The following is a 25,210-nucleotide window of genomic DNA, read 5'->3' on the forward strand; positions in this document are numbered from 1 at the left end:
TACATATCCAGTATTGTGGTTTATTTGGTCTCCATAACGTTTGACCTTTGTGTGAAATGGTGATATTGAATCCGGTCCCCATCTACAAGTCAAAAAGATTCAGCGACTGTCCATTTTGCTGATGCAGGCAAAAAGAAAAGCATATACACACACATGCTCAAACACACTCTCAGTCTCTCTCTCACACACACACTTCTAATCTCATATTCCAGTCGAAGATATGTTGATGAGCTCAGTCTTCTGTTTTGGCAAAGGCATTGTCCGGTCCGGAGGCCAAGGGTCAGGTTGGAGGTCAAAAGTTTGTTTTGTTGGTGGTGGCCAACACTGTGTGTGTGTGTGTGTGTGTGTGCGTGTGTGCATGTGTGTATGTATGTGCACATACATGTTTGTGTTTGAGAGGAAGTACGGAAGTCGAAAATGCCCGTCCCGTCCATGCTGTAGGTACTGTACTCATCACAATGGTAACCATGGCTACCTGAACTACAGCAACAATAGCGCTTGGTTTAGCCTCATTTCAGCGCAGTAAGGCAGAGAGAGAGGGGGGGGCAGAGAGAGGAAGAGAAAGAGCGAGAGAACAATGATGTGGAAAAGGAGAGAGAGAGGAGAGAGGGAAAGATAAGAATGGGAAGCAATATCAATGAAAGAGAGATGAGCCAGAGAGAGGGGGAAGGATGGAGTGACCGAGGAAGAGGAGAGAGGGAGAGAGAGAGGGAAGAGGAGAGGAGAGAGCGTGTGTTATTTGGAGCGGTTCAGGGCTCTGTAGAGGGCGAACCCGAGCACGGTAACCATGGCAGTGCCCAGTGCCACCCGCAACCAGAAGGAGGTGCTGCTCATCTCCGAACCGTTCAGGTGCCTGTGGACACACACACACACACACACGCACACACACACACACACACACACACAGAGGGGAAGAAAGCGGGTCAGACTGGGCCTGGAGGTTGCTGGGAGCGTGTCTGTGTGTGCGGCTTTGATGTGAATCTAATACATCGTTTCTAATATTAGAACGTGTGGAGTGGACGCCCGTCCCACCAAGTCTGACTAGACTGTCTACTGTTCCACCACAGACAGCAGAGGGCGCTAGAGGCAATACATTCCACACACACACACACACACACACACACACACACACACACACACAACTACAGCCCATATGTGATCAGGACCCTACACTTCACTGGGGAACAGACAGCTGCAGAAACACTTAACTACAAAGGCAGGGCCATGGATCTCCTCTGGACATCCCCCGACAAGAGTCAAAAATAAACAACAGGCCTCACATCGCTCAAACTGGTCTTTGGTGTTGGCTAACTTAAGAGGACTAGAGGAAGGTGAAATAACTCCACGAAATTGTTTCGCTGCTCACAATTATTGAATTAGTATTAACAAGGCTCTGTGAAAATCCTAGGGCTTTAAACGGTAAATACCACAAAGACGCATTTCTTGATGGTGAACTGATCTTCTGAAATGGAGAGCTCTGAAATATGTCCAGTGATGCTGGGAATGACTGCTGGACTAGACCCTGGCAAAATAAACGAGTGCTAGGGGAAAATGGGAAATCTGACTGGCTTATTGGCGACGGTAAGAAATACAAAAATGCTTCAGAAGTAGAAACTCCTTGCAGATCTGATGATAAATGGGGTAACAACCAGGGGCTTGCAATTTAAGACAGGATGAAATCCTTGGTCAGATGGACATTTTAACAGATGTCTCAAATTTATGTCATCTCAAACATGTGGTGAATTTTAATCAACAGGGACTTTTTTTCTGGAGCACTGGAGATTTTTGTTGGCAATATGTTAGAGCTTCAAAATGTTTTTTTTTATTTTTTTTTTTTTAAATTCAGCATGAATCCAATAACCATATCAAAACCCAAAGCCCTTCAAGACCTTTAGCAGAGAAGGTTGAAGCAGAGCAGTCAGTCTTTGCCTTCAGTGTGTTCATGGGTATTTAGATAATTGTGTGTTTGTGTACATGTATGTGTGCATACATATGGGTACATGGCAGCCCAGGCCAGCTTTGAACATATGCATATATCGCTACATGTGCAAGTATAATGTATGGATATATTGCTGCATATCATTTGTTTACATAAGTGTGTGCGTGTGTGTGTATAGTAGATGTGCGGGTCAAGGTTTGTGTGTGTGTGTGCAGTATGTCTAAAGGTGTGTATGGCATGTGTAAGGCATGTGCGTGTGTGTGGGTACATACGGGTACATGGCGGCCCAGGTGATCTTGGAGTAGATGCGTGTGTCCGGGTGCAGCCGGGTGAAGGGCATGGGTGGGGGCAGGCGGTGCTTGTAGCAGAACTCAGCCGGCGTCATGCCGTACTGCTGTGCCACCTCCGCCTCGTCCACTTTACTGCTGACCAGCACGCACGGCACACCGCTGTCCATGTAGTGCTGCTGCAGAGGGAGGGGGAGAGAAAGGGAGTCAGAGTCCTGTCACACACACACAGAGACACACACACATACACACACTTCCCATGTAGAGCTGCTGTAGAGAAAGAGAAGGATTGAACATGCAGACACACCACGCTGTTCATCACAGTACAATTATAGAGAGGGAGAGGAGGCGCACACACACACACACACACACACACACACACACACACACACACACTGAGAGAGTCAACCAGGGCCTCAGTGTGTGTGTGAGAGCAAGACAGAGAGTGAGTGAGTGAGTGAGTGTGTGTGTCTGAGAGTGTGAGAGAGACAGACAGAGAGAGTGAGTGAATAAGTGTGTGAGTGAGAGAGTACCTTGTAGATGCTGGCACAGTAGCTGAAGGACTGAGGATCTGTGGTGTCATACATAAGGCAAGCAACATCACAGCCCGCATCCGCTGCTTTCAGGAACTCCGTCTCAACGTCCACCTCAAACAGCTGATATAACACACACACACACACACATTAGTAGACAGTAAATAATATATGACACTGTGCAATAATAACCCTGATTGTGCTAAAAATACTACATGTATATCACATTACGCAACAGCAAGCTCAGCTGGAGTAAGGGAATCATTTAAGTGACGTCTCCTGTGACTGATCTGTTGCTTGATGGCATCTAATGACCACTTGCTATAAATACTGCAGGATGACCTAACAGTTACAAGGACCTGGCTATTTACACCCCTCCCACTCAATTACACTGCATTCTGTTGAGAACGAGAGAGAGAAAGAGAGAGAAAGAAATAAAAAAAGAAAAAGAGAGAGAGAGAGAGAGAGAGAGATAGAGAGAGAGAGAGAGAGCAGTACTCACAATGAGGTGTTTCTCCTGATTGTTAACCTGAACAGAGTTGATGGCGTAGGGAGAGACGGCAGCTGAGGAGACGTCTGCTCTCTGTGGATGCAAATATACACCATCCTCACCATGATTACCAGCAATCACCACTCCATTCATACAGGTAGTACACATCTCTTTAGTTCACAATAATAATAATAATCATCATCACGTATCACATATCAGCAAGGCATGCGGACAAATAGAAATAGAAGATGGTGGATGTCTTTGAAATGTGTGCTTACGCATACGCGCTGCTCTCTGGTCTGGCATAGCCATATTGCAGCATGTGCTGTGTCTCCACTGTGTATCCTGTTTAGCCTGGTCGTTAATGCTGCGTTCTATTATTTGGCCTCTCAAGTCGTTTTCCAAACTGTTTTCACCAGTTCAAAGTTCAAACTGGCAAAAGAAGTGCCCAGGGAATGCCCTCTGAAATTCTCCTGAAACTAGTCAGCTCGGACAATTCAGAGTACTACGAGTTTGAATTTCCAAGATGGCTGCGCCCGTTAACAGTAAATGTGAGCCTTGTATGCTGTTTATTAGCAGTTGTGTTGGATTTGTCTCACATTAAATCAGTCGCAGAAACAATAGTGTCCAACCTCTATTTGTCACTATGACGCTAGAATGTTTGTTTGGGTAAAACACTGTAATGCGTCGTTACAAATTGGCTAGTAACAACTGCTAACAATAGCCAATTGCTAATTGGTTGACAAATAGAACGGAAACAGCTCGTATTTTTAACACTGACATGACGTCACTGACGATCTCCGAGTTCGCTAGGAGACAAATAGAGCACAGCATAAGGACCCACTGACAGGCTAATAAATACATAAACCTCGAAATATAAAACTCAGTATGTTTCTGTAAGCCAGGAAAATTGGCCAGGTCGAAATATAAAACTCTGTATATGTTTCTGTAAGCTGGGAAAAAGTCCCAGGTCAAGAGTTGCTACAGTAACGGCTGCTCACCGTGAGATTCCGGCCAAGGAAGGCCTGCAGGAAGTTGGTTTTTCCTGTCCCCCGTGGACCAATCACCTTACAGAGGAACACCGAACGCTGCGTCTGCCCTTTCTCCAGGTCCAGGGCCTTCTCTCTGCTCACTGTGCGCGTGCGCGCGCACACACACACATACACACACAGTCTTGATAAGCAGGTGTAATATAAAACATGTGTGCTATTAACCTCTGACTCTCACACAAAAGCAATATAGAGTGATAAAGTGATACGATTTGGTAAGCACTTCCTTGGTAAGGCAGTGACTCTTCTATTCCAACATTAGACATATTATCAAACTTTTGAATTGGATTTATTTAGACTTAGTATTGCAATATCATGTGATTTACAATACTCAAGATATGCCGTACTTGAGCTACACATAATAATAAGGGTGTCAATTAAAGATGGCTGACATCCTAAGTAGTGTGTTTCATATATAGCTGGGAATTATTACGGGGGAATATAAATGTGACACTGGAGAACAGGAAGTAGTATCACCCACCTGTGATTGCTGTAGTCTGGGAGTCCTGCTCTGTGAGAATGGGGTAACCAAGGTAACCCAGATACTCCATACACCGCTGGACATCCACATAGGCCCACAGCCTGCAGAACAAACAAACAAAACACCAAAAATAAAACAGTCTTAGATAAGTAGCTTAACTGCAACCAATTATATTTGAACTGCCTGAAAAGTAACCAATAGGGCCTGAGCACTATACCAAAAACCTCATTGTTCTTTGCAACTATTTTTATATCTTGGTTTACATCTCTCTCTCTCTCTCTCTCTCTCTCTCTCTCTCACACACACACACGTCCTTACATCCACTGGCAGAGGAAGCCCTGTAGTGGGACGTAGTTGTTGTCATTGGTCTTGACTGACGAGTAGGCCTCGTTGCCCCAGGGCATGTAGGGAAAGACACTAAAGAGATTCTTCAGCTCGGCCGGAGAGAGGGCACAGTCCCTGTCCTACACGGAGAGAGAGAGAGAGAGAGATGTATATTATTGGGAGAGGAAACACACTGCTCATGCCTAGCTGCAGATTATAGTATATCACTACTGCTGAAGCTATTACTGTCCTTTTAATACCATTTATCATTCATCCTTTTAATATTATTATAATAGGAATTATTATTCCTTTCGTTATTTCATTTTATCTCTATATGAACATTACTGTAAAGTTGATCATTAACATGTTATATGTTTTGGCAACAATGACTTTACTCATTCACCACCATTTGATTTGACAGACAAAAATACCAGAGTTCAGACCTGACCTGACCAATTACAAATGGTCAATTCTGTAGTAAGCCCTGAAGCCACACACACACACACACACACACACACACACACACGCACACACTTCTATTTCAGGGTGTCAGAGGTTTGACAGTGGACGTGATGACCTGCCACTAATCTATGCCTGGTCCTGCTGAGCTGCTTATGGAACAATAGATCATTCCCTTCTAGCAGTGTGGATTTGTTGTGTGTGTGTGTGTGTGTGTGTATTTGTCTGTCTCTGTGTGTGTGTGTGTGTGTGTGTGTGTGCCTGTGCCTGTGTGCTATGTTTTGAAGTGTGATGAAGTGTGCATGTGTAGTTGTGTGAGGGAGAGTGCTGGTGCTAGGGCTCACCTCATCATACTTGTGCATGTGTAGTGGTGTGAGGGAGAGTGCTGGTGCTAGGGCTCACCTCATCATACTTGTCGAAGACCTTCTGCAGGAACTGGTGGCCCAGGTGATTGAGCTCTGTAGAGCAGCCTAGTTGCACTCTCAGTCTGCACACACAATCAACACTCACAATCAACACTCACACTCAACACACACAATCAACACTCACAATCAAAAGCTACAATTTGGAATCAACTGAATCAATTTATAGTTCAGATCACAAGTATTGCTTGACAAAATTTCACTCAAGTGAAAGTAGACTCAAAGTTCTTCTTTTATTCATTTATTTTTTTATTTATTGATTTATTTTAATTGTGAGGCACTGAGTCTTTGTATGGTTGTACATAATCTTTTTACTGGGAAGCACCTTGGGTCAACTGCTGTTGTTTATTAAGTGTGCTATAGAAATAAAAATGACTGGACTTCTACTGGTCTCGAATTATATTGTATGTTGGTGAGATGTAACAAAACTAGCTGATGTTTTATTTGACAACCTGTCGTTGGTGCTGGACTATGAAAGCCTACAGCTCTGCCACATCTGTGAGCGACAATTTGTTTTTGTAGAGCAACACCTGTTGCCTGAACTAAAAATGCGCTTTTAGGCTGCAATACATGGGCTTTTAGGCTGCAATACATGGGCTTTTAGGATGCTCTTGTACCGGTTTATACACGCACACACACTCACTGTGGGTAGAGGTAGTCGTCTGTAAGCTCGAGTGTGTCATCGTAGCCAAAGCGACGCAGGATGGTCCAGGTGGTCTCGTGGCGGCCTCTCTGGATGAAGAGTGTGTTTAGGAACAGGAAGCCTGCACAGGAATGAACACACACACACACAGATGATATATTTTTTTCGATAGATACAATACACATTATTGTTGTTCTTTCGTGGGGACATTTCCCATTATACTATTGAATTACTACAAAACGAGCCCACAAAAACTGTGGGTAACAGGCTGTTATTGTTGTTGTAATGTTATTGTTATGTGTGTGTGTGTGTGTGTATTTCTGTATGCCTGACCATTGAGTGTGAGGCCGTTGTCCAAAACCCCATCGCTGGTGTTTTTCCAGACGACTGTTTTCACGTCCTCAAGTGCCTGAGGAGCTAGAGGATTCCCAAAGCATGATTTCTACACACACACACACACACACACACAAACACACACACACACACACACACACACACGTCAGAAACAGAAAGGCAAATGCACACACAAACAAAACCCACAAAATATGCAAATCACACACAACTTTGTGGGAAACACACACAGACAATATCAAAACAAAGACAAACACAGAGGCACAAATGTGGCAACACTCAAACAACCAAATTAGCAGCTACCATCCGTGGTTTTCTATTGCCACAAATAACAGCACTGCTTCTTTTCAACATTAATTCCCAACATCCACTAGATGGCAGCCACGTGCAAGTCATCTCCTCTACACGTAAGCATGGTATGCCTTTGAGAGCCTCTGCTTATGTACTGGATCTCAAGAGTGGTTTGATATATAATTATATGAATATTAAGAATTATTCCTGTTGCTATGCTAACTTTGACCTCTTGATCCTCTGACCTGGAAGGTGTTGAGTTCTGTGTCACTCAGGAGCCGGTCGTTGTCCTGATCCGAGATGCTGAAAATCCGACTCAGGGCGCGAACACACAGTGCCTTCAGCTGTCGCACACACACACACACAATAAAGGATGATTAACATCTTATATTTTAATATGATAAATACATTGCATGAAAAAAAGGGAACAAACATTGAGATAGCTCTCTCTTTCTCTCTCTTATACACACATTATAAGGACTTCATGATCTCTTTCATTTTAGAAATACATTTAATTCCACAAACAACAAACCCATGCACTCCAAATACACAACAAACTGAACAATTCTAAGAGAAAGATTTATTTAAACTTTGATCAAACTCCTCAACATTTAAATCTCATGGCACTGGCACTCAACACACACGCCGTCCGAGTTAACAAGTTCAAACATTCATACTGCCTGCACATGCATCAGGTGTGTCACCTTAACAATGGAATCTCATCTTAAAACAGCTACACACACGCACGTACGTGGACAAACAAACACAAACACACACACCTGTTTGTCCTCTGGATCATAGAGTGGAGCGGTTGGGTGCAGAACAGCTTTCTGGGCGTAGTAGAACAGCTCGGAGATGTTCTTCAGGTTCTTTGCAGAGCACTACAGACACACACAGACACACACACACACACACACACACATACAGTCTGAAAAAGTGAAATGTGATATTTACAGTAGTGAAATATCAGGTCATTAATGAGTAGCTCCAAGAGCTGAGCAGGAATCTCTGACCTCCACGCACGTCTCTATCTCTGAGAACTGATTCATGATTGGCAGGATGGTTTCCATGGAGCTGCCCGAGCGCAGGTCAGACTTGTTCCCCACGAGGATTATGGGAACTCTGGGTAAAGGTGACGGGGGTGGGGTGAAAAAAAGGGGTTGATTACCCAGACAAGCAAATTACAGGCTTCATCGAAACATGTAAGGGTGATTTGCTACGGTAAGTGCAGAGGGACAAAATCAGACGCCTACTTTTTCCCTTTTTCTGCTCCCCCGTTCACCAGTGGAATCCATCTGGTTCTGATCTGAAAGGAGACACGAGGAGAGGATTTCATTCACCAGAGGGGACAGAGACACTGGGAGAGAGACAGACAGGGAGAGATAGAAGAAGACAGGGAGAGGGAGGGAGGGAGAGACAGATGCCAGGTGGTGATAGAGATGCTCCGGCACACAATAGCCTTTTGTGGTCATGATAGCGCCTGACTTGTTAATTCAAACTAAGTCAATTTAATGTGTGTTTGTGTGTGTGTGTGGTTGTGTGTGAGAGTGAGACAGTGTGTGTGTGTGTGTGTGTGGGGGGTGGGGTGAAAGGGTGAAAACAACAGAAAGAAAGAAAGAAAGAAAGAAAGAAAGAAAGAAAGAAAGAAAGAGAGAGAGAGTGAGAGAAAGTAATGCATAAGGAGAAGAAATCAGAGGCAGGAGCTACCTTGTCAATGGTTTCCTCTTGCGTAACATCATACACCACACACACAACGTTGGCCTGGAGACAAAACAAAATACATCACCACCACTATCACCATCATCACTATAATCATCATCATCATCACCACCACTACTACCACCATCATAACCCCACCCCCCTCCCCAACACTCCCCTCCAGCTCATAGTCACAGATAAGAGAGCAGGGGAATCACTGCACAACTCTGCACTGACCACTGGACCACAACACACAACAGACAAGAATAGATTTGTTTACACAGCAACAGCTTCTGTAAACACACATAAATAAACCTGAGAGCACAGACACACGCACATACAGACAGATAGACACGCACAGACACACACAAACACACAGACACAGGTACACACAAAGACACACACGCACAGACACACACAGGTACATACACACAACAGGTACACACACACAAACACACACATAGAGGGTATCTCACCTTAACAATCTCTTCTCTCAGTACCTCGTCAGTCTGTTCAGTCTCTGTTGACCAGACAAAAATAAACAGCACATAAGCTCACATCACCCTCTACCAGTCTCTGAGGAACAGTGTGTGTGTGTGTGTACTCACAGGCTGACATTCGATAGCATATCGATAGCAATAAAGACACAGTGGAAAATCCTTCAGTGCTTCATATAGGGGGGATTAATAGTTTGGGGGTGTGGGGGGGGTCAGTTTTACAAACCGAACATAAGGTTGGCCCAGTTTGAGTGTTCAGGATTAAGAACAAAGTTCTTGATGTTAAGCATTTTCCTTATTAGAGGTGTGAATGAGAGAACGACCTTTAACATAGTCCTTAGGCTACTTACATGATTTCAGATTTGATTTTCTGATAGGAGTATGTGTTTTTGACAACACATGTCATGATACATTTGGTAATTTGTGATTGCTGTTTTGATAAACCATCTTTCACGTAATGAATGCGCCCCCTAGAAAGTGAAAGTAGGCGCTCTGTGCGCTGTGTCTCTAGCTGTCTGAGCACGTCCGCACATATAACGTTCCTCAAATGGAGAACACATGTTCCCTCGCTTGTGTTCGCAAAATTCCTGACAGTTCCTGATCGCTAAACTTTTGTTTTCATTTCCTGTTGGTTAGCAGTTGATGTAAAAGCACAATAACTAATCTGACTTCAGCGGTGACAAATCCTGCTGAGTGAGAGATAGAGGGAAGCACCCGCGTGTCTCTGCATGGGGCTACGCTCAATTCAAGTCAAAAGTTGGTCCGTCCGGTCAGTAGTCCTGCATTCACTCCGCTCCATTATTAGATTAACGTTATCAGACAGCGCAGGAATTTCTCGCATTATGATGGATAGACTTGTGGGACTTGAATAAATGATGCGCAATAACCGCACTGATATTTAGGCCCTGCCTGCAGTGTCAGTGAACAGGCTCAAACACACACAGGTACATAAGCTGAGATCCCTGTGTGTGTGTTTATTTGGGAAAGGAATTCTAAACACCGCAAGTTCCAGTGAATGCTGAATGCCCAATCAGTGACCAGCTCAGACAGTGAAGTGATCTCTTGAGCTCCCACTTGAACTCTTTTTGTTTGGCCATGAACACCTGCTGCAATAATGTCCCAGACTCATTCCAACAGACCAATTTGTGTTGAAATGAAGTCTTACGTCAACTGCCCATTCAAATTGTGATCCTAAGCTCCCAGGGTTCTAGCCATTAGCACAAGGCCAGTACAGAAATATGAAATTGTGATTCACAATCCAATGTTGACTCAAACTGTGGCCGTCATTATTTTTCAAACATCAGGGACTCTAGTCTCAAGCACCATGCCATCATGGAAACTTTGAGTCAAATTGAGATTTGCAATTCAACCTATTCTTAGGTCAACAGCCAGCATGCACTGGCATAGCACACAAGCACCGACTCAAACTGTGGTAATGGCGTGTTGTCAGGACTGCTACGCCAGCAGTCTGGTTTAATGCCCAGCAGGTTCTTTTGAAGAGAAAGGAAAGTGCAGTAACTCGACCTGACCACAACCCTGGGGTCTATACTGTATACACAGGCTGCCATAGAGCCAAGTTTGTTGGCGTCATGGTTGGCACTCATACCTGACCGCAGGGCAACACTCCATCACAGCGTACCTACCTGAGTAATCCACTATGTGAGTGGGCACCTTCTCAGGTGTGACGTCTGCAGGTATAGTGATCTCCTCCGCGCGTAAGGGCACCTGTGAGGAAAGGCACAGAGACGTGATATTAAGCTTGCCAGTGTTGCCACATTACATATCATTTTATTCTCTAAAAACCTGAACAGTGGATTTCAATTTAAAACCTGAGGTTTACACGGTCACCATCACTTAAATGAAACCTGATAACACAGTGGATTCAGTCACTGGATAAACTGCAAAGCAGATGTGAAAAAAGTCCACTGGACTGCACTATAGGCTTTTATGGGCAAAACACACTTCAAATCGCCAAATGCAAGTGATTAACATCAGAATCGATCAACATCAACTTTTGAGACCCTAGGCACTAGTTCAGACCCACTGTGTGCCTGAGCAGTGAATATGTTTAGGGATAAGCGTGGGACTCCACTCCTGCGGGGGAATGTGGAGGTAGTGGGTTAAAAATGTCCGGACAGGCGGGCAGTCCTCGGCTCACATGCTCCTCAGCAGTAACCAATTACCACTGACCTGAACACAGCGGCCAACAGTGTCAGTGGATCATTGGCCGTTCTTTCATGTTACAAATCAAGAGTCTGCAGTGCACTTCTGCAAGTTACCTGGCTGCCACAAACATATACATGCTAGCAAGTTTTTCGTTAAATGTGTGTGTAAAAGTGATCCATGAAAACCCAAAATAACAACAGTCAAAAGACAAATAAAACTGGAGATGCTATTGTAACGTAAATGATTGAAGAAATTAGAACATTTCTTTCTGCAACTGACAGAGGTGGTGTACATTAACTGAAACAATCTTGAGACATGGAGCGAGTAACAGACGGTAGCATCCATGGGTTTAGGGCCCAGCAGAGTCATGTGTACTTGAGTTTTGATTAAAATGAAATGTGCCAAATTAGAAATCCCCAGCTATACAGTCTACCATTATTTTGGCATTGCATCATGTCATGTGCTTCACATGAAGCTGTTGGGACAGAAAACATTCAGTTGCAGAGGCCAACATGAGGGGCAGTGTGGGGGTAACCAAGCAACAGTAGAGCTGTCACTCACCTGTTCAGGAAACTCCTCCCCCACCAGGGTCATGATGAGAGAAGTCTTCCCCACCTTGGCTGTTTGGAGTCAGCGTCAAAGGATGGAGTGAGAGAGAGATCATGGAGAAATAGAGGGGCAGGGGATAAGGAAGAGAGTGTGTGAGAGGGACTGCTGAGGAAAATGTTGCAAAACTGGCTCACAGTACACAGCTCCTGCACTTCAGTTTAAGGTAACACCTGATACTGGCCAGGCAAAACAGTAAATATGCTGGCAGGCAGACATACTGGCACGGACACACTATCTGGTTTTCCCTGTGAGTAAATTACCTGTATATTATCTTAGCAACAGTAGTGCACTTTGATAGCTGCCATGACAACCAGTTCCCTAGTGCAATTCCCAAACACTATCTCGGTGCTAAGTATAACAGGCAAATTTTGTGGTGGGAAAGCAGTTTCTAGCTGTGCTGACAGTACTGCCGTCAAATTTTCAGGTACCACTGAAGTATCCCATTTCCATGAAAAGGGGAATTTTAGATACAAGCTTAACATCTCCCAAGTTATAGAGTAGAGACCAGAGCCAACACCCGGTCGTTAACTAGCTTGTTATGGGATTGTTGCACTACTATGCGACCATGCTGCAAGTCACGTCTACAGGGCCCTGCCCTGAGTTAACATTTTAGTGCCAATTAACACGAGTGACGTTAGTTTCCAGCTGAATTAAATTTCAAAGCGCTTACAACACAACTAGCTTCACACGTCTGTTTACATCATGTCAATTCGAGGGGGCACACTTCAGTGATCTTTACTTCAACCTGTGAATGTTTATCAGAGCTAGTGGGAACTTTGGCAGGGTGTCAAGTTGTCGGAATGGGCTAGCTTGTGTTACAGTAGATCTGCGGCCAAATACAGAATGTGGCAATAGTGACAATCATTACATCGATGGTTTGAATGGGCAAACAGAGTACATGTTAGAATGGTTTTCTACGATAGCTTGGTCAAAAACAACCATTAATCTCATGACTGTTAATGCTAGAGGCTGGTTGAAGTTGCATGAGATTAGGACAAGCTATTTAGCTAGCACACATATTAGCTAGTTAGCGATAAACCTTGACCACTGCATGCAGGGATTTATCACCAAGTGACGTGTTGACAGTTTTCTTATTTAAGTTTGCTGACTACACAACACGAACTACTAAGCCGTGTTTATTTATTCAGAAAACTACATCTACTAACAATTTGGAAAGGAGTTTATGTCCATGACGAGTGGCACTGACTATTACTGCTCGACTCCAGTGTGCAAAATCAACTTGTCTTATGACAGTCATGTTTTTCTGCTCCAGTTAGCTAGGATAAAGTTATTGATACAGCGTTATCCTAGTTAGGCTACATTAGACGGGCTACAAGATGCTGGTTAGCCCACAAGCTAATCCATTGAACCTAGCCTGCTTGCTTCAGGGCTGATCCCGAAAGAAAATATAGGCTACTTACGTTCTCCCAGAAGGAGTATCCTAACATCGCGTTTCATGTCTCCGTCCCCTTTCAGACGGTTTGCTAATTAGAAACGCCTTACTTTTTAACTTTTACTGTGTTGCTATGTAACCTTACTTGGAAATTTCTGACAGCGGTTGACCCATTTCAGTTTACAAGGAGAAACGAACTAACGTTACTATTGGTACTTCCGGTTCGAGCCAAAAATGTTGCGCCCTCTTCCGCTGTCTGGTGTTTTTTATTCAACCAAAATACATTCCCTAATTATACCCAAGATGTAATTTCACCAGTATATCACCTAATCACAGTTCATTTAGTAGATTTAAGTCAATTCCAATCTTTGGAAATCAAATCATATGCCAAAAGATAAGAAAAATACTGTGCATTGGTAACTAAATCAATTAATTAACTTATAACATGCTCTATTTATTATAATCACAAAATTAGATACAAATGTAAAAACATTTATTAACTAGAAACAAATGTAAAAAACACATTTGCTAACAGTTTTGTCTTTCAGACAAGATTTAAGATGTATAAAACACTAAGAAAAACATTCACATTGATTGACAGTACAATTCCAAAAATTCCTACATATAAAATGCATGACCATATATGGACATAACACAAGGCACATGAACAATCAGGCTCTGGGTATCAACAAAAGAAAAAAAGGTATATTAACAGCTATAACTTTCAGTAAACAGACCTAGAAAATCACAAATAGAATGCATTTAAATATTATGTTGAATGCTTGTAGTGCCTGTATTTAGGTGCCATCTTTGGAGATATCCACATGTTGAACTTAGTAAACATTCCTGAAGTTAATCCTGTTATGTGGGCTGTTGCATAGGTGTGTATGCTTGTTTGCCTGTGCACACAAATTAACCCATTGAGTGCATTTAGGCTCTGTGTGCACGTGTGTGTTTGTGTGAGTGTGTGTATGTACTTGTCTCTCTGAGATTGTGTCTCTGTGTGTCCAGGATATCTGGCATACAAATCTGCCCTTCTAAAAGATTGTGTGTGTGTGTGTGTGTGTGTGTGTGTGTGTGTTAAAGGCTATGAGAGCTCCAGAGCAGTATCTCATTGTGAGCACAGGTAAGCAGCTGTTTTCCTGAAGGGGAGAAGCAGCAGAGCTGGACGGAGTCGCCATGAGGGGTGAAGTCCTGAAAACGACCCGAGGAGCTGTGGAGCAACTTCACCACGCGGTCTGTTGCCACACACACACACACACACACAATGAAAACATTCATTAGAGTCTGATTTGGCAAGAGTGACTGATAATAGCCAGTGAGTCCAATAAGCCAATAAGGGCAGTTACACCTCAGCAATGAGGTTGCGCAATGTTGACACAAGCATGTATGTGCTGACAATGCTCATTGCTTTTATGGACATATCCCTCAGCGCAATCTCAATTACTCAAATCACACCATTTGAAATAGTATCTGTTGTGTGAATTGTATTAATTATATAACACTACTTTGTAGGAATCTGCTTTCATTTTGATTCATTTTAAAGAGGGGATGTTTGTGAATGATTGAAAAAAGGGGAAATTAAATTGATGAAGATTCCATTTATAAAAGCAGTAAAAGTGTAAATACACGGAGCCCCTAAAGGGGACATGAGCAAAAAAAAATCTAAAGTTTAGTTTCATATGCGCACACAAAACTAGCGAAGTAGTTTTGGCAACAGAGCCGTCTCCTTCCTGAATTCAACACCCTTTGGGTCTAGTTCTCCTAGAATTAAACAAACATCCTCTCACACAAAAGTTTTGCATGCTCACACGAAAACGTTTTGCATGAGCACCTGAAACGCTCATGTGTACATGTAACACTTTCATGTGCGCACATTTCTTTGCTTATTATATATGTTTATATATATATATATATATATATATATATATATATATATATATATGTTTTATATGTTTATATTTGCAATGCATGCAACAGAGTGTGTACTCACGCTTTGAGCCAACAGCAAGTAGTCGTTCCTTAGAGCAGAGACTTAAGGAAAGTGCCCAATCTGACAAAGAAATGGTTCTCAGGACCTGCAAAGAGGGGAGAGAGCGAGAGAGAAAGACAGAGAGAGAGAGGGTGGTTTGATGTCAATCAGTATAACTCTACCAAAGGCTACAAAATTCCCTATGTTTAATAAGTACCAGTTGTGTGCCATATTGATATTAGTTACGGAATTCTAGAGTAACTCGGACCTGTTTTTTGTTCAGGCAGTAGAAGGTGAGCTCTTTTGTCACTCCATAGCCAGTGTAAACTATGACCCCTCGCTCACAAGGACTGAAGGCAGCCAGGCTTGGTGGCAAGACATCCCCATACTGATTGGATAAAACACAGCATGACCTTACAATAATGGCAATCATGATTGGCACAGTAAATGTGACACAGTAACAGCAATCAGGATGCTGGAAGGCTGGAGATGGAGGGGTTAGTTTACCTCGGGGGCAGCAGGGGCGGGAAAACTCAGCCAATCAAGAAGCTCACATTTGTCCTTCTTCCAATCAGCTGCCCAGACACTGACACGCCTATCAGCACTGACTGCTAACCACAGCTCATCGCCCTGAAGCCCAAACTCTTTATACTGGAAACAAATGAAGAATTATTAACACACACACAAAGAGCATAGTTGCACAATGATTAACAAATCATGCCATAAAACTATCAAAAATGAATGTTGAGAATGTACACCTACAAACTACAACACAATGGGCATTAACACACACACACACACCAACCTGTTTATTGACACTTTGCATAGCGGTAATGGGAGCCCCTTTGTGATCACTAATGATGCGTAGTGTTGCCCCAGTAACCGGACTGATGACAGCAATCACACCGTCTCGTCCTGCCGACAACAGCACCAGACCTGAAAACACAACCAAAGATCACACACACAATCCTTGTTCCTCTAGGCCAGTGGTTCTCAACCTTTTTTTAGTGATGTACCCCCTGTGAAATATTTTTTCAGCCAAGTACCCCCTAACCAGCGCAAAGCATTTTTAGTTGAGAAAAAAAGACTTAAAACAGAGCGCTGTGACATCAGTGTCTAATTTATTAAACTTTGGAACCACGACTCCATTCATAAACTTCAACCACGACTCCATCGTTTGAGTTTTGACAGTGATTGACAGGTGATGGCGGGTGGCATGTGACAGGTTGGGTCGAACCATCCTGGTATGTGGGGGACTCTGGGTTTTTAGGATAATGAAACTGAATAGCCTACTGAAATATAAAATTAATTTTATGAACTTATATTTTCCTGACATATTTATTAAATAATTGTTTTTAAAGTATTTTTGCATAGATTCTACTTTTTAAATCTATGTATATTTTAACCCTAAGCTGTTTTTAGGGCATTTTCACTACCTTTATTCATAAGGATTTTATTATTATGGTTATATATTATTATATATATTATTATAATTATTATTATTATAAGGATATTTATTCTGGTTTATTCATTACAAGTGCCACACACACATATTGTTTTTTTTCCAGCAGAATCTAGGCTATCCAGATCTGCCATCATTTCATGTATTAGTACTAGCATTGATTTTATTTTGATTTTTAAAGAATTAAAATATAAAAAGCGTATTATAAAAATTCTTATATTTTGATATGTATCTCACGACAGCAAGCTCATAGCTCTACATGCATTTAATGTGTGTGTAGGGCAGACTGTCCTGAATCTGGCAATATCATTGCCATGGTGGAGGAATTCTCTGGGGCTGAGCAATTTACAGACATATGTGGTGTGTGCCTTACATAAATAAATGCCATTTTTTTATTTAGTGATTTAATGACCTTTCTGCGCTCCATATTCTGTGACACGAACTGATCTGACCTGACTTGACCCGAGTTTACGTGTTAGCCTGTGTGTGCCTGGTGTCTGCACTCACGATTCTCTACAACTTTTTACTGCATTGCCATGAACAAAGTAAAGGCAAAAAAGGTGTTCATCTTTGCCGAACAAATTGGGATGCAATATGCGCCTTGAATTGGATGCCATGCAGGAATTTGGTAGGATCTCAAAACCAGATTATTAACATTCTTTGCCATAGAGAAACACACAATAGCGTTGGATTATAAACATGCTTTGCGACAAAAACAGACAAAAACGTGAGGTAAGTCGAGCTATATGAAGTTATTATTTTGCTGTCACTTCGTCTGTTTTATAACCCAGAAGGATGTACTTGGTATCAAATGATAGCTCTGTGTCTCCTCCTTCATCGGACACGCGTGGCATATCTATCCGATCACAGGTCCGCGAGTAATTCAAACGAGAGTAATGGGTGTGCAGCATTGGTTTTTGTACATGACGTTATTATTTTGTAGTCACTTCGTCTGATTTCATAAGCCAGAAGGATCAACATACTTGCCATCAAATGATAGCTCTGTGTCTCCTCTTTCATCTGATATGCTTGCCATATCTATGCGTTCACAGGTTCGCGAGTAATTCAATGCAATAAAAACGAGAGTAATGGGTGCGCAGGTGAACGCAGAGAAGTAAAGACTAAATATGGTGCAATTTGATTTAATTTCATGATTTTTATTTTCATACTTTAACGTACAGACAAGTGCGTTGTCTCGTTGGAAAGCCCCACTTCTAGCCTGGGTGCCATTCCGAACTTAGTCCCGCCCCACGGGAAGTTCGGTCTGGCATTGCTCCATTGTGGGGCAAGTATGCTCGCCCTAAATCTGGCGGACCAATCAAATCAGGCTTTACGATGATGGACAGGTGAGCAACAGCGACTGGTCTATCACGTCATCTGAGCACGCTTAGATTAGGCTTATGTTTGAAACAAAAACGCTGTGGCTAGAAGGATACATGGCTTTTAAGACCCCATATGGAAAATTCATATTATTTGGTTGTATCACTGAAAACGACTATTTTTGAAAACTTTGGCCAAAGTTGAGATGTGGGAAAACTGGTGGTTTCCCTTTCATCAAGGGAAAACAGCGCTGTTGCATTGCGACATGTTCCCTCGTTCGTTTGAAATCTCTGATTGACCACCTGTTCAAGGGATTTGCGACAGCCTTTCCCAGCTGTTTAACATGTTTGTAGCATATTACTGTTCAACAGAATTATTTTTAAAAACGGAGGGGATATAGGAGCAGAAGGATGGTTTGTGTGTTTTCTTCCTACACCTCACGGTAAGCTATTTTGTTGCTCTGATTGGTTAGGTCTATCCAATTGAGTGCAGAGGAATCCCCCCCTGTATCGGTTGAAACACGCCCCATAATTACGTCCCAATGGAGCAGTATCAGACTCATATTCTGACTAGAATTTGAGTATGACAACGTCAGGCTACCGCACTTCTGCTCTGTCACAGTGTGTTTTTTGGCGCACTTTGTGTCAATCGGGTTCTAAGGGTTAAAATCTCACCCAGGGGTACGCGTACCCCCATTTGAGAACCACTGCTCTAGACCTACGCTCATTCAGGCACAAACACACACCAGCACTCACATACTGAAATGACCCAAGAGTATAACTAAGGTAAGAGTCTCTTACAGACCTGAAGACACACACACACCACTTTATTTTCATCATTCCCTCTCTCTACTTTCCCTCCCTTCATCTCTGCCCGTTCCTCATATGTGTGTGTGTGTGTGTGTGTGTGTGTGTGTGTGTCTCTCACCGTGGCAGGAGTACTGCAGCGCGGACACCGCGGTGGCATGGGGCTGCAGCTTCAGCTCCATCTCAGACGAGTTCAGGTTGAACACTCGCACCGTCCCGTCGCTGTAACCCCCCGACACACATACTGCAGTCATCGAGCTCCCAGGGTTCCAGCACACACATTCACAGCTCTGACACACACACACACACAATACTCTGATAAAGATATCGGAAAGAGAGGCAGGTGCACGGAATGGTACAAGCAAATGGACTGTCTGACTGGCCAAGACTTACCTGATTGAGCACCTGGAACTGGACCAACAGTTCGTTACTAGGCGATGTCCAGACTCTCAAACTTCCATCCTGTCCGCAGGTAGCAAAGCGGCTCTCGTCTGGACTGAATACTACACCATTCACCTGTGCATAAACACACACACACACACGCCTCTTAATTCAAGTGCATGTAGTCCATATGAATGGTTTGCAGTTATACCAACCGTTCTAACTTGTCATATCCAATCATAGACACCCTGAGATACATTACCTTTGACACAGTGTGTGTGTGTGAGTGTGAGAGTGTGAGTGTAAATGTGAATCTATCATCACCATCACGGTGATCATCTAAACGGGAAAACACCCACCAGGCTTTTGTGTCCGTTGATGAGCCGTATGCTGGTGTTCTCTGTCCAGTTGATGTACCACAGGGTGCCCGTCGTGGTGCCCACGATGCCCATGTCCATGACGTCATCAAAGGTGGCACTGACCACTGCCCCGTCAAGCTGCATCTCTTGCTCCAGCAGCACAGCAGGGCTGTTGGGTGACCGTGAGTGACCGTTAACTAAGGGCTGTTCCATATAATAGTCTACACTAAACAAAAGGCTCATACAGGTATCTATGCAAGCCACGAGGACTATGTAATGGAAGTAGTGAATGCCAAACAATGTACTGGGTCATGGGACGGACAGATAAATACGCTCATTTATTCCAACAAGCTGCCGAGGCTGTATCTGCATTCTGCATTATGCAGTTGCCATCAATCTCCATATGCTGATAAGGCTTGTGAAAATAACATCCAACTGCAACTCCTTCAGTCAGTAGGTGGAGGTGAGACCTGATGCATATCATCTCTTAGACAAAGGAGGGTTCTCCGCGCTTCTGTCGTTTGACGAAAATCCGGTGCAACCAGGCCAGGACAGATACTTTAGAGAGAAGGAGAGACGCCGGTGCAGCTCAGATGTCTTCAATTAATTAATTAATTTTTAATTTATTTAGTAAAAGGTGCAGAACATAACGTTTCAATGTAAGTCACATCTTCATCAGAGTCCTTGGAAGAAATGGGGGGTAAGGCCCATGAAGATGTGACTTACATCGAAACGTTACTCTTATATTCTGCACCTTTTACTAAATAAATTGAAAATTAAGAAGACATCTGAGCTGCACCGGCGTCTCCCCTTCTCTCCAGTATATCATCTCTTTTCACACCAGCACAGATCATAGAGAGGGTCACATGAGTGAATGCTTTTCAAGGCTGGCACTTTGTGCAGAAGATGTGTACACGATTAAAGCTATTTTTTATTACATTACATTTATTACATTTTTAATCAGCTTCTAAATAACTCTCTGGTACTTGTCAAAAAAAGCAATTAGGTATTCATTGAAAATCAGTCTATTTAATTAATTAAAGGCTCTTCCTTTCATTTTATTTAAATTACCCTACTTCGTCAGAAAGAGAAAGAAAACCAAGCATGCATTGTCACAGACTGTCGCAAGATTCTTTAACTGTTAGCAGTTTGTAATGTGAACAGGCTCCAGAAGTTAAGTGTGTGTTGTCTGGTTGTGTGTGTATGTGTGTGTACCTGTCCTGAGATCGCTCCGCATTCTGGGGTCTTAGTGCTTGAACAGCAGCAACTGACCACAGCCTCAAACGCCTGCTGTTGCTTCCACACACCAGCCTATTGCCACAGCACAGCAACACCCCTACAGACAGACACAGACAAAACACACACACGATTTTATAATTTGTGTAACATGTCATTTTTTGTTTTCCTACACATGTATACACACTTTGCATCTGCTTGTAACTGAAGCATGTTAGAACCCATACCCAAAGAGAGAGAGAGAGAGAAAGCGAGAGAGAGAGAGAGAGAGAGAGAGAGAAAAAGAGAGAGAGAGAGAGAGAGAGAGAGAGAGAGTGAGTGAGTGAGTGCGTGTGTACCTCAGCAAACTGTGCAAAACAACTAGTAATGTTATTTCCAACAGGGGCAAGGGTGACCCAGTGCATTAAAATATACCTTTAAAAAGACCACACATACAGCACTACAGGTATTACAGACCATTTGCCATTCACTGAAGGGCTTACAGTTTCATTGAATCCAATAATTGCGATGGCATGCTATTGCTATTGTTCATATCAACATCAGCAGAAGCCACGAAATGGTAATACAATCATTTAAAAAGTTATTTTGTGTGAAGTTTCTTTTCTCATTTTTTAGAAAAGAAACTGAACCATTTTGGATGAAAAGGTCAGAAGGGACTTGAAAGTTGGATTTCACAACAGCCAGATTGGGAAACGTCTGCAACACTTGCATCGCGACGGGCACCAACTTAGAAATAATTGGTTCAGCCTTACTAATCATATTAGAGATTGGTTTAGATTCAAGATTCCTAATGTTACTTCCTACATCACCTAAACTTTACAAACTGACAATAAACAGCATCAACAGTTAGGAAACAATGTATGTGAGTCTACCTTTGCTGTAAATAAATTTCTGCATTTTCTGACATTTGCAGGTGTTGCTGCTTCTGTTTATCACAATAAGTTTCGTTGTTTAGTCTTCCCCTCTCGTCGCTGATTGGCCTGACATTTTTCTCGTCTGAGGGAAACGGTTATGAACTATGGTGTTCCAGACCAACGTCAAGGATTCGTGCTTAGTAGGACGAGTCCTGCTGAGTCGAATCCTTCACAGACGAGGAAAGGCTTCTTCTTAGCATACGGAAAACACAATGGAGCAGACTAGCGAGTGTGAAGGAAGCTGCAGGTGCATTATTAAAAATCATGTGTGCGCACAGGATTGTGGGTATTCCAAGCACGCAGAGGATACATGCATGCATGCATCCTCGAAAATCTCAGAACAAAGGACTCAGTACTTGATAGAATTTAATTTAATTTAATAGATAAAGCACCCTTGACATTGGAACAGTGCTTGGCGAGATTCGATGACGTAACATCCTTGAAAGAGCGGCTTTGAAGGACCCATCCTTGACTTTGAGAAACAATCTAGATCTCCCTGAAATGAGATCTAGGTAGGCGAGGCCAGGCTACTACAATTCAGACTCCTGAGTAGAAAATTCATGATGGTGTGATTGGCAGTGGGGGAAAGACATTTTGTGAAAAGTTCCAGATTGAAAGCAGACACAGAAAATGCCTAGCAGCCCATTAGTGATTTGATTTGGATTGAAGAAACAAAGGAACAGGTAGAGGAAAAAAAAGGGGGGGAGGCAACTATGGGTGAAATGCAGGTTGTGAAACCTCTGAGTTCACCTCTGAATAGCAAAACGAATTAATTTTGACTTTTTGACTGTTGATTGGAACACTTATGAATAGTAATGTCTTCCATCAGATGTTAAAGGGATATTCCACCATTTGGGGAATTATGCTCATTTTCCACCTCCCCTCCAGTTAATTGATTTTAACCTTTCTCCAGTTCATCCAGCCGTTCTGTGAGTCTGGCGATACCACTTTTAGCTCCAGCCTAGCATAGATCATTGAATCGGATTAGATTTCCGGTAATTTTCCTATTCTCAGGTTAGAAAGTGTAATAAGACTAACGGAAAATGAAACGTGAATGAAAGTTTCTAGGCTGATTTGACAATGGACTATACTCTCATTCCGGCGTAATAATCTGCTGCAGCTCAAATTTGTTACTGGAAGTTGCTGGAAGTTACAGCCTACGGGGACTATTTTCAGGTGCTGCGTGATATCATTGTGCTGCTGTGCCCATGGTACATTTGCAACGTTCCTTGATTATTACGCCGGAATGAGAGTATAGTTGTAAAAAGGTCTATAGGAACTCAAAGGGACAGACTTGCAAATGAAGTCCAACATGTACAATTGTGCTGAAACATTACGAGTGCAAACAGCAACCCAAAAGGAAAAGCTCACAACTGAATACCAATGTACAATGTTGTTAAATGTTTCATTTGCTGATATTTTAAATGACTCATTCTCATACAGAAAGAGTAAAATGAAGCCTTTGTGAAGAGGCACCAAACATGAGAACGAACAGCAGAGGATGAAGAACAAGGGTGAAGAGAAGGAGAAAAACTCTCTGTCACTAAATCAGGAATAATAAATTACCATAACGGATACGTAATCCTCCCACCTCTTGTAACTTTCAGCTCAAGTGCTTTTAACACCATGTCTTATTCTCTACACCCGACTATCATATGCACTTGTCATGTATACAGACCTTACTGTCATGTACTGACCCTAGGCAGATGGGTCAGGCCCTTGAGTCGTGGATCTGCTCGAGGTTTCTTCCTATATATATCTCCAATTCTAGGGAGTTTTTCCTCGCCCCTGTTACCCATGGGCCTCTCTCTTGCTTTTCTTTTCTTCCTTTCTTCCCTTCTTTCTCTGATTGCCTACATTCTGTAAAGCGCCATGATACATGTGTTATGTTTTGGCGCTCTATAAGCACAATAAATTGAATTGAATTGAAGGAGTGCATTGTAGAAGAATAGCAAGAGCAAGATGAAACCTGTACATATAGCAAGCACATAGCAGCTATAATACAGTACTTATATACTGTAATTTCCCTACTATTAACCATGGTTTATACATTGATTTTGCAAAAGTTCTTCAGCTATGAGGTAAATACATTGGAGCAGGATTTGGGAATGCATTTCTTTTCTTCATTCTTCTGAATGATTAAAGCATGATCTGATTCATTAGGCACTAAGGTTAATACATGGTTTTGTTCTTTTAATTTGTGTAAAACACTATCCTGCGGTTTATACACAATATGACTAATGACTAATCACAGGAAATTACAGTACTAAGTACATCATCAAAATTTGTTGCTAATCCCTTAGGGCATGACACAGCCTCCTGAGCTATATGGAAGTGAGGTCTAGAGTCCACTCAGTATGCATGACTACACTAAATAAGGCTATATTTACAATTATTGATCACCGTTTAAGTTATAATTCTGCTGAACGATAAATACGAACAACAAGCCAAAGGGAAAACCGAAATTGGATAATTCAGCTGAATGTTTTTAAAGTGGGAAACAATCAATTCATGTGCAACAGAATTGATGACTACTCCTAACCTATACAATTTAAGCTGTAAACGATTAATAAAAGTTCAACCAAAGGCCATTTCTGTAGCATTACCAACAGCAATCAATATACATAAAGTAGTATATGGCCAATATTCATTGACTTTAGCCATACAAAAACAAAGCCCAAAATGTACCGTATTTTCCGGACTATAAGTCACACTTTTTTCATAGTTTGGCTGGCCCTGCGACCTACAGGTGCGACTTATATATAAAATTTAACATGTTTTTGAATAATTCCGAAATGAAAGAGCCGCAAGAGGGCGCTCTATGCTTGTGATAACCAGAGCTGTTATACAACTGTGCAGGCCTACCCCTGAAACATTAACTTAAAGACAACTGGACTGGAGAGACTGGATACAACCAAAATGCCCCCCCAAAAGAAAGTCATACTATGCTGATTACAAACTGTAGGTAGTAAAATATGCAGCCGAAAATGGTAATAGAGCAGCAGAAAGAAAGTTTGGAGTGAGTGAAAAACTTGTGGGACTGGCGAAAAGCAGAGGTTACTCTTAATGCAATGAAGAAAACAAAGAAAACTAATCGCGGATTGAAAGCAAGATGGCCAGAGCTGGAG

General features: G+C 42.5%; 2 protein-coding genes and 1 long non-coding RNA gene across 7 annotated transcripts in view; 1 reads left to right on the plus strand and 2 right to left on the minus strand.

Moving 5' to 3' along the window:
- rhot2 (ras homolog family member T2) lies at positions 1 to 13,858 on the minus strand. Of its 3 annotated transcripts, none has more exons than XM_042082524.1 (19): positions 13,661 to 13,858; positions 12,192 to 12,250; positions 11,108 to 11,189; positions 9,444 to 9,487; positions 8,977 to 9,030; positions 8,523 to 8,575; positions 8,283 to 8,391; positions 8,049 to 8,150; positions 7,515 to 7,613; positions 6,961 to 7,069; positions 6,628 to 6,748; positions 5,965 to 6,049; positions 5,098 to 5,243; positions 4,780 to 4,880; positions 4,251 to 4,381; positions 3,262 to 3,342; positions 2,760 to 2,882; positions 2,212 to 2,402; positions 1 to 853 (listed from the first exon to the last, which is right to left on the minus strand). In XM_042082524.1, the coding sequence occupies exons 1-19, from the start codon at positions 13,695 to 13,697 to the stop codon at positions 736 to 738; spliced, it is 1,845 nt and encodes a 614-aa protein (XP_041938458.1). In that variant the 5' UTR covers positions 13,698 to 13,858; the 3' UTR covers positions 1 to 735. The 3 variants fall into 3 exon arrangements, with proteins under 3 accessions (XP_041938458.1, XP_041938457.1, XP_041938459.1); XM_042082523.1 differs by having other exon boundaries at positions 2,212 to 2,405; positions 13,661 to 13,857; XM_042082525.1 differs by having other exon boundaries at positions 2,212 to 2,405; positions 13,778 to 13,835.
- Positions 12,581 to 25,210, plus strand: part of LOC121699951 — a 17,143-nt gene continuing 4,513 nt past the window's right edge. The window contains exons 1-2 of the long non-coding RNA XR_006027086.1: positions 12,581 to 12,663; positions 14,719 to 14,868. This is a non-coding gene — a long non-coding RNA (uncharacterized LOC121699951). The remainder of the gene's footprint in view (positions 12,664 to 14,718; positions 14,869 to 25,210) is intronic.
- wdr90 (WD repeat domain 90) overlaps positions 14,083 to 25,210 on the minus strand; it is a 41,218-nt gene continuing 30,090 nt past the window's right edge. The window contains exons 34-42 of one of the 3 annotated variants that reach the window (XM_042082522.1): positions 21,148 to 21,268; positions 19,933 to 20,101; positions 19,586 to 19,708; positions 19,314 to 19,482; positions 16,410 to 16,540; positions 16,112 to 16,255; positions 15,873 to 15,992; positions 15,626 to 15,710; positions 14,083 to 14,870 (exon numbers count right to left, since the gene is read on the minus strand). In XM_042082522.1, the coding sequence (XP_041938456.1) occupies positions 14,713 to 14,870; positions 15,626 to 15,710; positions 15,873 to 15,992; positions 16,112 to 16,255; positions 16,410 to 16,540; positions 19,314 to 19,482; positions 19,586 to 19,708; positions 19,933 to 20,101; positions 21,148 to 21,268 (1,220 nt within the window). In that variant the 3' untranslated portion in view covers positions 14,083 to 14,712. The remainder of the gene's footprint in view (positions 14,871 to 15,625; positions 15,711 to 15,872; positions 15,993 to 16,111; positions 16,256 to 16,409; positions 16,541 to 19,313; positions 19,483 to 19,585; positions 19,709 to 19,932; positions 20,102 to 21,147; positions 21,269 to 25,210) is intronic. The other 2 variants (XM_042082520.1, XM_042082521.1) reach the window with 2 other exon arrangements.

The sequence above is a fragment of the Alosa sapidissima genome, chromosome 24 (genome assembly GCF_018492685.1).
Source record: "Alosa sapidissima isolate fAloSap1 chromosome 24, fAloSap1.pri, whole genome shotgun sequence".
Classification (NCBI taxonomy): Eukaryota; Metazoa; Chordata; class Actinopteri; order Clupeiformes; family Clupeidae; genus Alosa; species Alosa sapidissima.